Raw genomic sequence first — 12,207 nt, forward strand, 5'->3', positions numbered from 1 at the left:
TTTTTTTTTTTTTTTTTTTTGAGACAGTGTCTTGCTCTGTCACCCAGGCTAGAGTGCAGTGGCACGATCTCAGCTCACTGCAACCTCCCTCAGCCTCCTGAGTAGCTGTGACTACAGGCACCCACCACCGCATCTGGCTAATTTTTGTATTTTTAGTAGAGATGGGGTTTCACCATCCTGGCCAGGATGGTCTTGAACTCCTGACCTTGTGATCCACCTGTCTTGGCCTCCCAAAATGCTGGGATTACAGGCATGAGCCACCGTGCCTGGCCAGCTCTTGTGTCAATTCTATATCCCCTCTGCTAACCCAGAATAACCCTTTTCTTTTTTTTTTTTTGTTTTTTTTTTCTTTCTTTTTAGATACAAGGTCTTGCTATGTTGCCTAGGCTGGAGTGTGGTGGCTATTCACAGGCACAATCGTGGCGCACTGCAGCCAGAACTCTTGGGCTCAAGTGATCCTCCTGCCTCAGCCGTCTGAGTAGCTGGGCCTACAAGCATGTGCCATGCGCCCAGTTCCAGAATAATCCTCTCTTGCCACTTCTGCAGCAAGGTCAGAGGAAGGGGGCAGAGGTCAGGGTTGGAGAGTTACCTGCCAGAGGAAGTAGATCGCCAGGATGATCTGCAGGGGTGCTGACCACAGTAGGTTGAGGAAGGGGGCAAGGTCCATGAAGCGCTGGGCATCCACTGACATGAGGTTGACAATTTCCCCCACGGTGGACGCACGTTTGACTGAATTGGTGATAACCAGAGCCTGCAGGTAGACAGTAGATGGGTGGACTTGGCTGCGAGCATCTTGCAAGCTGCCCAGGGCCAGCCTCTCCCCTGGGTCCTGCTCCAGCTGACCTTCCTATAGATGACACCTATGATCCCAGTACGAAACTTCAGCCCAGTCACGAAGATGCACTGGTAATACTGTTGTAAGATCAGCGACTGCATCATGGAGCACAGGAACATCAGCCCAGCCACCAGGAAGCCCCACCAGGAGGGGGCCATGGGGTTGGAGATAAACCTGATCAGGACGCTGTGGGGAGGAGAGGGGGGTGAGGTGGGCAGTGCTCCCACCATGGCTGCTCCCTCCTCTGCTGCCCTTTGCTCTTACCCACAGTCTCCACTGCACCCCCGGCCTCTGAAACCTCTACCCCCTCCAACCCCTTGGGCCAGAGAGGGCCAACCCAGTACTGCCTCAAGACCATGACGTCCTAGCTCCACTCTGCCTTCGCCTCCTTCTCTATCCACCACAGACCCTGCTGCACACCCTATCTATCACGCTCTCACCACCAGCCTCACCTGCCTGCCTTCTTACCTCCTGATATATGGCGGGAAGAAATGCCACCTTTCCATTGATTGGACTTCCCTGCTCCTTCTCCTAGGCTGCTGGGGGCTCTAGATTCTGCCATATGACCACAAAGACTCTCACTGCACAAATCCACCTTTCCAACCTCAGTGGCTCCCAGCACTGCCTAGGGACCTTCTCTGGGTCCCTAATCCGCCCCCCATCTTGGGGCCTTCTTCACCTCTCTTCTCTTCCCTTCAGGCCTGTCCCAGCCTCCCACCTCTCTCAGCAGCTACCTGCCTTCCTGCTTAGCCACCCACTGAGGACTCCCTGCCACTCACAAACTCCTTGCCACCCACAAACTGCCCTCTAGTGGCTTGTCCTCCTTTTTCTGGTGCTCAGGCTGTTGGAGGATGTCCCTGCCCTTGAGCCCTGGCCTTCCTCTGCCTCCTCAGGAACTTGCTGCGCTGTTGCCCCCTCTGCCTCTGAGCTTCATCCTGGCCACCTCTGCTGGAAGCTCTACACTTTCACCTATTGACATGACCGAGTCTCTTCATCGTTGGGACACTCTCCTGTCGACCCCATGGAGCCCTCCAGCCATAATCATAGCCAGGCCTCCCCTTCTGTGATAGCTTGAGTTGTGTCTTCCAAAAAGATATGTTCAGCTCCCAACCCCTGGTATCTGTGAAGGTGGCCTCATTTGGTGAGGAAGTCATATTGGAGTAGGGTGGGCCCCAGTGGCCCCAGACAGGTGCCCAGTGACTGGTGTCTCTCTTTCTCTCTCTCTCTCTCTCTCTCTTTCTTTCTTTTTTTTTTTTTTGAGACAGGGTCTCTCTCTGTCACCTAGACTCGAGTGCAGTGGCGCCATCACAGCTCATGGCAGCCTCAACCTCTCAGGCTCAAGCAGTCTTCCCACCTCGGCCTCTTGAGTAGCTAGGACTGACTCTAGGCATATGCCACCAGGCATGGCTAATATTTTAACTTTTTTTTTTTTTTTTTTTTTTTGTAAAGACAGGGTTGCTCAGGCTGGTCTCAAACTCTTGGACTCAAGAGTTTGACTTCCAGCTAGCTGGCCCAACGTGACCAGACTCCATCCACCACCTTGCCCCACGCCCAGCTTCCTCCTCTCACTGAGCCCATCATCTCAGCAGAAGATCCATCATCCTCCAGTTACCCCGGCCAGCACCCAGGTTGCCTGGCACTCCTCTGTCTCTCTGGCACACATGCCCATCTCCCAAATAGCTCCTGAATGCTTGTCTCATTCCTGGCCTGGACTCCATCTGACCGGGTTGGCCTGCTTCCATCCAGCCACCCTGCCCTACATCCCCCACACTCCTGGCAGGAGATCCTTGAAGCCAGATGCCCCTCCCTGGCTCAGATCTTTCAAGGATATCCTTAGCTCTCCCTCTCTCTGTTTTCCTGCCCCTCCCTCTCGTTGCCATTTCCTCTGCCACTCAGAAACACCTGAGTCATGCTGTTTCAGGGCTTTGTGACTAAGCTGAGGCTGAACTTTCTCCTATTTCTTCACCTACTTGTCTCTCCAAATTTTTTTGATCTCCCGAGCCAGTGGGCGCTCCCTGCTCCATCCCAGGCTGGCTTCTTTGCCCCTCCAGGGGTTTTCCAGACACCTGAGAACACTTCCACCCCCCACTGAATTCTAATTGATTTACACGCTGGTTTCTCCCATAAGACCTCAGGACCCTGTCTTATTGACCTCAGATCCCTAGCATTGAGCACCATTCTGGTACCCTGGAGGTTCAATAAGTGTTTGCCGAACAAATTAATGCATGCACGGAAGGGCAAGGAGGTGGGGACTCAGCTCCCTGCAGCTCTCCTTCCCACCCTCTCATTTGAGAGCTCATTCTAGTCCAAGCCACTCCCGAGACAGATGTTAGAGCCTAATGGTGAGGACAGAGCACCGCAGTCGGACCTCCGAGTCCTAGACTCAGACCCGATTCCTTCTTTGCTGTGTGCCCTTGGCCAAGTCAGTTTACCTCTCTGAGTTCCTGCTTTCTCATTTGTAACATGGGAATGGGGCAATTCCACATACGATTGTTGGGAAGGTTTAAAGACCCAATGGTTGTTAACGTATGCACCAGGGTATCTGGCACATAGGATATGCACAGCAATTCTAAGTTGAATGTGAGTGAGGAAACAAGTCAGGCAATGCCTCTTGCCAACGGTCATATGGAAAGTGGAGCTAGCCTCCCTGGTTCCTGGCCTGGGGTTCTTTTCACTGTACGTTGTTCCTTCCTCTGGGCCAGCCAGCCAGCCCTGCTGCCCAGGGTAGGGCTGTAGTGAGCCGGAGGGTGGACAGACCTGAGCAGCTGCGGATTAATGAAGGACAGCAGGTCCTGGATCAGCTTGAAGCAGGCGCTGATGAGGAAGCTGGAGCCGAAGGTGGCCAACAGGGCCCGCAGGAAAGAGGGCTTCCGGGGCCTGGGCCGGGCACCCAGCAGCACCTCGTCCTCGCTGGAGGCATTTTTCCCAGGTGCCGCTGCAGCCTTGTGTCTGGTCCGGGGAGGAAGAAGCAATGGGTTAGGAATGGGGACAGGGGCTCCAGGAAGCCAAGGGCTAGGCTGGGTTGGCTAGGAGTGAGGAGGAGGAGGGAGCTGTTTTCTTGGCTCTCAGAGCTGGGAGGGGGATAGACAGCATAAGAATTGCACAAGTGACTCTGTCCTTAGCTGCCAGAGGGCATCTGAAGGGGTGGCCAGACTGCTACCACAAGGTCTCTAAAACCCAGCTATCCTCCTGCGTCTGGCCCTCTCCTTGCCTCCCCAGTGCTGGCTCCAGGGAGAATGCCAAGAGGGAAGGGGAGATAAGATCGAGGATGGCTGGTGGCACAGCCACGGGGCAGCTGAACAGGAAGTGGGTGGAGTGGCATGGAGGGACTGAGAGGGGGTGCAGCAGGCAGACTGGGGGCCCATAGGTCTTCCTGGAGGCTCCAAGCTATGGAAGCCAGGATACTGCTAACCACACCCAGGCCCAGTTTCCTCCAACAGCTGGTGACAACCAGAAGCTCCAGGCTGAGCAAACATTGAACTCCTAGGCCTGGATTGTGGATGGGAGGAGGGAGGGTTCAATCCTGGGGTCAGAATTGGGTGGGGAAGGATGATGCTGAGCCCCAGCTCTCTTGACGAGGCAGTTGGCCAGAGACAGGTTTGTGGTCCTTGATAGGAGGCTGCCAGTGGGAAGACCCCTCAGGGGAAGATCATCTCATTCAGCCCCTGCCTCCAGACAGGAGGAGGCAGAATTGGCAGGGGTATGCTGGCTCCTGACCCTGGAATCAGCCCTTTCAGTCAGGCAGGGTAGTGCAGTGATATGAGGAGGACCTCTGAGGCCAACCAGCTTCATGTGGATTCCAGCTCTGTCACCACCAACTTGGGGACCCTGGGAGGTCCTCTGTTACATTTCTGTGCTTCGGTGTCTCCATCTGTTTCTGTTGTTGTTGAGATAAGGTCTCACTCTATTGCCCAGACTGGAGTACAGTGGCACAGTCTCAGCTCACTGCAGCCTTGACCTCTTGGGCTCAAATGATCCTCCCACCTCAGCCTCTCAAGTCGCTGGGACTACAGGTGCACGCCACCATGCCAGCTCATTTTGTTTACTTTTTGTAGAGACAAAGTCTCACTATGTTGCCCAGGCTCATCTTGAACTCCTGGACTCAAGCAATCCTCCTGCCTTGGCATCCCAAAGTGTTGGGATTACAGGTGTGGGCCATCACACCCGGCCCCATTGTCCCCATCTGTAACACAGGGACACTAGAACCTACCCTTTAGGGCTGTTGAAAAATTGAGTTCATTTATATGCTTAGGATAGGACCTGGGATGGAGTAGGTGCTCCAAAGTGCCAGCCATTCTCCTGCCCCCACCAGAGCTGGGAGAACTAGCCCCTTCTAGGCCTAAGCTTTCCATAGAATGGTCCTGAGGCTGTCAAGAAATCACCTGGTCCTGCTCTGCTCCCCACCCCAGGAATGCCACCCTCCCAGGTCTACCAGCGTCATCTGCAGGAGACCTGGGGTAAGCGAAGGGGCTGGGTGGTGGTGCTGCGGGCAGGGGGAGGGCCTCACTGTGCCGCCTGCTTTTCCTGCTTCCTCCATGCCTCCAGCAGCTGCTGCACCACCATCTGGGATCTGTCCTCCTCCTTCAGGGACCAGAGGTCCTTCTCCTCCAGGGGATGCCGGTAGCCATAGATGGCCATCCTGCGGAGAGGTGAAGCCGCAGGCAGCCCCGCAGAGGGTCAGGGTTTAGCAGCCTGGAGCCAAGGGCCAGTGTTTCCAGGGCCCCAGGGTCTCCAGAAAGGAGGGTCTCCCTTGGGCACTGTGACCATGAAAGGTGTCTCCTTCATTTCCTCAGTGAACAGGCTGGAGGTCACTGGCTCTCCCTCCCAAGTTCCTACCACTACCACCTTCTCCTCCTCCTCCCCAGGTGCCCCATCTCTTCTCCGCCTCAGGCCCTGGTGATGGAATCCACTCTGGCTGGGGCCCTGGGTGAGGACAAGGCCTGGGAGATTCGGCCCCAGTCTCGGGTGCTTCCTCAGTGCTGTGGGGTTAATGAGCAGTCACCTAGGTCACAGACACAATTATCCTGCTCAAGCCGCTCTGAGGGGCAGCCAAGGAGATGACAGGCTGCAAGTTTATCACAAACAGAAGAGCTCAGAACTAATGATAGTCTTCTTCTAGCCTCCTGGGCCTGTCCCCGCAGCCTGCCAGATGCAGAGCTGGCCTGTAGCCTGGGGGTGGCGCTGGGCCAGGCCAGGCCTCTGCATTCGGCCGCCCTCCCGGACCACTTCCCCACCCTCATCTGACCCGTGCCCACTGCAGTGGGGGGTGGGGTAGGTGGCCAGCCAGGTCCCTAAACTGCTGGCCTGCCTCCCCTTCCTCCATCTCACCTTCTATCCCTCCCCTCCCTCTGGCCCGGGCTGGTGGAAGAGCCAACTCACTTTGTGAACCACCAGAAAAACAGGCGGGAGAGAAAGCCAGCGCTGGTCTCAGGGTAGGGATTCTAGAAGGCGAGAGAATAGGATGGGGAATCAGGAGTGCCCACCACCCTCTCAAAGCAGAGTAGGGAAATGGAGGGGACCCTTGTTCCTTCCTGCTCCAAGACCCAGTTTACAGATTGTGGAGATGACCTCTCTCCCACTTTGAAAGGAGCTAGAGGGGCTGCTGGTCAGAGCTGGGCTGAAGACTGAGCTATGGAGCCCCCGCACCCTCCATGGCAAACTCACAGGGTCGACATTCTTTGCGGAGAAAAGTGGAGGTTTCTCCCTGAAGCAGGCCAAGATGAGGGCACACAGTACCAGGGCAAAGTGGATGTAGAAAGTGGTGAAGCGGAAGGGGTCTGAGATCTTGCCCTGGGTGGGAGAGTGGAGGGGCGTCAGAAGCATTGGAAAAGCTGGGCCTGCAGCCCCTGCCCTGCAGAATCCCCTGGGGCATCAGGCTCCTCTGGGGCAGAAGGCAGTACCTGGGGGCCTCCAGGTCCCCACTCAGAGGACTCTGAGAGATGGGGAAGGATCACAAGGGGGCTCTGGTTCAGCGAGGACCAGGTGTGTCACCTGTGCCAGGTGTGGTGCCAGCACCTTAACTACAGGACCTTGTCTAACTGGGACACCAGCCTACAGGCAGGACAGCCCACAATGCCCTTTCTGCAATTAAGGAAATGAGGCTCCAAAGGTTTCAGCGACCTGCCGGAGTCCACACGGGGAGCAATTGGGTTGTTCAGGGCCCATGTTCTTAGCTACTCTCCTTGCCTGCTTCCCGCTGAGATGGAGAAATGGGAGGCACTAGGTTGACCTGCAGTGTTCCATCCCACCAGCCCAACATCGCGGCCACTGAAGATCAAGAGGAAGGCCAGGAACTGAGGGAGGCGGGAAGAAAGGAAGGGAACATGCTAATGGGACCTCTAGGTAAGCCAGAACTCTTCACACGTGTCTGCATACATGTGTTCATTACAGGGACACTGACTGACACCCACGTCAGACATTGCACTTGCTGGGTGGGTGCTGTGGAACAGCCCCCTACCCTCACATGACGGTCCAACAGTGGTGGCATCTTTGCTCATTCCTGTGTTACACGGGTGCCCCTCCTCAGCCTGCTTCCAGGTAGAAATGCGGCAAGTGGACAACAACACAATTGTGTTTTTACTTGAAGCCTCCGGGAGGGACCTGGGATCCAGCAGTGACTTTGAACGCTGAGGTCACCCTCCTATCAGGGCTAAACCTGGCAGGTTCCCCTCTCCCCCGACCTTACCTCTGCCTTGGCTGAAAGTATCTTGGAGCGGAAGGGGACGATGGCGCAGACCACACACAGGAACCAGAAGATAATGAGGACCCCTGAAGACTGTACGCCCTGCAGCCGCTCATACTGTATCAGCAGCGTGGCCAGCAGCTGTGCAGGGAGGGCAGGGAGGCCCGGGCAGAACACACACATCTGGACCTGCCTCCATTTCTCCCCATCCCACATGACCAGAAGTTTCTGGGGCCCCCCGCTTCTTCCCACTCCCAACATGTCCAGCCCTCTCTTCAGAGCCCACAGTTTCCTTATCACAGTCCACAACCCACTGGAGACCTCCCCCATCCACTTTCCCAGGGCCCCACACTGACCATGGTGATCCCCACCACCAGGGGGGTGACAAAGAAAACAGGGGCAGGGGCCCGGCCGTGGACCAGGCCATGGAAGGAGTAAAAAAGGTCCGCCCAGGAGACGCACCACAGCAGGACGCCCAGGACCTGTGAAGAGAGCACAGATTGGAATCCCCATCCCCAGAGGCAAGGACAGTCCTCACTGGGAAGGGGTCTTTGTACCTGAAGCCGCCAGAATCCACTAGACCTGCCTGGGACTGGCACTGAGGTCCGGGAATGGAGCTGGCCAGAAGCTTGTTTGGGGTGGGGAGAGTGTTGCTGAACTTGCTTAAACTTTCCCAAGTGAGGAATATGTCAGCTGGCTGTACATACTCTCAGTTGTCACATTCCCATGGCCGCAGGCAGGTCAGGTGAGACTGGGTAACCTAGTCCAGCCGAGGAGGTGGGAGAGGGCCTCGTTAAAAGCAGAATCCTGGCTGGGCACAGTGGCTCACATCTGCAATCCCGGCACTTTGGGAGGCGGATCACCTGAGGTCAGGAGTTGGAGACCAGCCTGGCCAACACGGCAAAACCCCATCTCTACTAAAAATACAAAAATTAGCTGGGCATGGTGGCACATGCCTGTAATCCCAGCTACTCAGGAGGCTGAGGCAGGAGAATCACTTGAACCCATAAGGCAGAGGTTGCAGTGAGCCAAGATCATGCCACTGCACTCCAGCCTGGGCGACAGAGTGAAACGGTCTCTAAATTAATTAATTAATTAATTAATTAAATTTAAAAATAAAAACAGAATCCCCAGGGCCCAGCCCACCGGTAGGAGATCCCTGGGCCACTGACCGTCTTGAGCCTGGACAGGTGGGAGAGGATGATGTAGCCACGACCATGGTACCGCAGGTAGAGCAGGTAGCAGGGCAGGGCGACCCACAGGTAGATGCAGGGCACCCAGGCCAGCAGGGAGTTCTGGAAGCAGGGAGTGAGGTCCGGGTTGTCTGTGTGCACAGACAGGTTGGAGTCCTGGGGACAGAGAGAACAGTTTAGTGCTGTGGCAGCCCCACAGAGAACTGGGCTCTCTTGAGGAAGATGGCTTAGCTAGAGAGACGTTCCATCAGAGATAGGGGTGGAGTGGAAGACAGGTGAGGAGGTGAGAGACCAAATACACAAATGAGAAGTTGTTGTCCCAGATGTGAGTTCTCCAAGGATGCCATGACTGCTCCCATTTCCTTATATTCTCTCTCTCTCTCTCTCTCTCTGAGGCATAATTTAAGAGCAACAAAAAATTGTGCCCATTTAAAGTGTACAATCAGTGAGTTTTGACAGTTGTATACACCCACAAAACTGCTCCCATGTTACCTCATGGTCCTTTGCAGTTCATCCCTCCCAGGCTGATTTTCTTTCTACCATTCTGGATTCCTACTCTTTATTTATTTATTTATTTTTGAGACAGAGTTTCACTCTGTTGCCCAGGCTGGAGTGTCGTAGTATCATCTTGGCTCACTGCAACTTCCACCTCCCGGGTTCAAGCGATTCTCCTGCCTCAGTCCCCCTAGTAGCTGGGACTACAGGTGCGCACCACCACGCCCAGCTACTTTTTGTATTTTTAGTAGAGACGGGGTTTCACCATGTTGGCCGGCATGGTCTCGATCTCTTGATCTCATGATCTGCCAGCCTCGGCTTCCCAAAGTGCTGGGATTACAGGCATGAGCCACCGTGCCCGGCCCTCACTCTTTTTTAAAACTAATTTTTAATTTTATCAAAGTGATATATGCACATAGTTTAAAAGACCTCCTTCTCTTAAGGCTTTTTCTGGGTCAGGGATAGGGAGCTTCCCTGAGCCTTAGCTGCCTCTCTTCTGAAATTGAGGTGACCATCCACTGGCCCACCTAGACCTCACCGGGTGGATTTGAGACTCATAGGAACCAAGGGATATGGAGAGTCTTTGCAAATTACACAGACTAGAGTGATCAACTCTTCCAGTATGGATGGGATGTCTCTGGTTTTAGCATTGAAAGTCCAGCGTCTTGGGAAACTGCTTGGTCTTGGGCAAACCAGGATGGTGGGTTACTTTACTGGCTCTGACAAGACTGCCTCTTACTTTTTACTATAACTACACCTATGAACATTTTTGGAAAGGGATGGGGGAATAATTCATTAATAAACACATGTTTTATTGAGATTGTTTCCTCCAAGGCCACCAATGTACTAATCTGTTTCTTATGTTCTTTGCAAAGCATTAGATGTTTTTTTAGAGATGCACAGAAAATATCAACAACAAGAAAAACCACCCATAATCTCATCCACCTAGAGACATCTGTTACCTGAGGATATAGCTATCTATTTTCTAGTTGCCAATTTAAATAATTATCATTTTTATTTTTATCAAAGTTATGCATGCACATAAATCATTGAATTTTCTTTTTTCTGTTTCTTTGTTGATTTGGTTTAGTTTTGTCTTTCAAGCTGGAGGTGTTAAATTAGATTAAATTTGGCCTAAAGCTGCCTCCATACATAGTGAACTGACACCCAGCTTAATATGCAAACAAACCTGACATGAGAATTTCTTGCAACAAGTAGCTGAGTCTCAGCCAATCACTGCAACTGAGCTTTCAGCCAATCGCACACTGCTTAGACCTGTCCAGATAAGGCAAATTTCAAGTTGTAAATAGGCTATTTCTACATGTTACTTTTTTTTCTGTCTGTAAGTACTACTTGACCACATAGTCAGGTGGAGTTCTTCGAGCCTTTACTGGTTTAGGTGTTTTTTTTTTTTTTTTTTTTTGAGATGGACTTTCACTCTTGTTGCCCAAGCGGGAGTGCAATGGTGTGATCTTGGCTCACTGCAACCTCCACCTCCCGGGTTCAAGCCATTCTCCTGCCTCAGCCTCCTGAGTAGCTGGGATTACAGGTGTGTGCCACCATGCCCAGCTAATATTTTCTATTTTTAGTAGAAATGAGGTTTCACCATGTTAGCCAGGCTGGTCTTGAACTCCTGACCTCAGGTGATCTGCCTGCCTCAGCCTCCCAAAGTGCTGGGATTACAAGTGTGAGCCACAATGCTCAGCCAAGTCTTTACTAGTTTAGGATGCTGCTCAATTCATGATTTGCTTATTTTTTCAAATAAACTCTGCTAAATTTGTCTAAAGCTTTTCTTTTTTCTTTTTCTTTTTTTTGAGATGGAGTTTCGCTCTTGGCCCCCAGGCTAGAGTGCAATGGTGAGATCTCGGTTCACTGCAACCACCACTTCCCGGCTTCAAGCAATTCTCCTGCCTCAGCCTCCTGAGTAGCTGGGACTACAGGTGCCCGCCACCATGTCTGGCTAATTTTTGTATTCTTAGTAGAGACGGGGTTTCACCATGTTGGCCAGGCTGGTCTTGAACTCCTGACCTCAGGTGATCCACCCACCTTGGCCTCCCAAAGTGCTGGAATTACAGGCATGAGCCACCACACCTGGCCTAAAGCTTTTCTTTTAACAGATTGGTGTCAGGAGTGGGATCTGAAGTAGAAATCCAGTGACCCTTAGGAGCATTGAGTGACCAAGTAAGAGTACCTGACAGGGCTCATTGTGCCAATTGTTCTCTTGTAGCAATTGGAGGTCATGGGTGAGTTCTATCTCAGATTCCAAGCTTCAGGAATTTGTGTTTTGAGTTCTCCAAGTTTATTTGAACAATTCTTAGACAGGACTGGGTCCAGGAGCAAATCAGATCTGATAATTTACTGAAATGGATCCAGTTAAAAGCCTCAGACAGGTGCCTTTTGAAAGTGAGTTCCGGCCGGGCGTGGTGGCTCAAGCCTGTAATCCCAGCACTTTGGGAGGCCGAGACCGGTGGATCACAAGGTCAGGAGATCGAGACCATCCTGGTCTACACGGTGAAACCCCGTCTCTACTAAAAAATACAAAAAACTAGCCGGGCGAGATGGCGGGCGCCTGTAGTCCCAGCTACTCGGGAGGCTGAGGCAGGAGAATGGCGTAAACCCGGGTGGCGGAGCTTGCAGTGAGCCGAGATCGCGCCACTGCACTCCAGCCTGGGCGACAGAGTGAGACTCCGTCTCAAAAAAAAAAAAAAAAAAAAAAGTGAGTTCCTCCAAATCTAAGGAGTCTGGGACTCCAGGAGTCTGAGATGACACTTTCCGGGACAGTGGCTAACTTTATGAGCAATAATTATGAGGAACATGTGTATTTTTGGAAAAATGGGTTAACTTTGCTGACGACAACTTAAGAGTTACAGTGGCCACAGAGGGAAAGTTTTGACCTAGATAAAACTGTTCACTTGCAAGGTGCATTAGAAAAGAAAGGTTCAAAAATGCCACAAAAGCAATGGGATGCATTCTTTAATTGGTATACAGAGGCATCTAAAAGA

General features: G+C 52.8%; 1 protein-coding gene across 2 annotated transcripts in view; it reads right to left on the reverse strand.

The window, feature by feature from the left end:
- The window catches only part of ABCC3 (ATP binding cassette subfamily C member 3), a 57,267-nt gene that overhangs the window by 26,883 nt on the left and 18,177 nt on the right, over positions 1–12,207 (reverse strand). For both annotated transcript variants that reach the window (XM_017853999.1, XM_017854000.1), the window contains exons 2-10: positions 8,690–8,866; positions 7,874–7,999; positions 7,521–7,658; positions 6,500–6,625; positions 6,215–6,276; positions 5,343–5,474; positions 3,593–3,784; positions 844–1,021; positions 590–751 (exon numbers count right to left, since the gene is read on the reverse strand). In XM_017853999.1, the coding sequence (XP_017709488.1) occupies positions 590–751; positions 844–1,021; positions 3,593–3,784; positions 5,343–5,474; positions 6,215–6,276; positions 6,500–6,625; positions 7,521–7,658; positions 7,874–7,999; positions 8,690–8,866 (1,293 nt within the window). The remainder of the gene's footprint in view (positions 1–589; positions 752–843; positions 1,022–3,592; positions 3,785–5,342; positions 5,475–6,214; positions 6,277–6,499; positions 6,626–7,520; positions 7,659–7,873; positions 8,000–8,689; positions 8,867–12,207) is intronic.

Source organism: Rhinopithecus bieti, unplaced genomic scaffold (genome assembly GCF_001698545.2).
Source record: "Rhinopithecus bieti isolate Rb0 unplaced genomic scaffold, ASM169854v2 scaffold_35856, whole genome shotgun sequence".
NCBI classification, from domain to species: domain Eukaryota; kingdom Metazoa; phylum Chordata; class Mammalia; order Primates; family Cercopithecidae; genus Rhinopithecus; species Rhinopithecus bieti.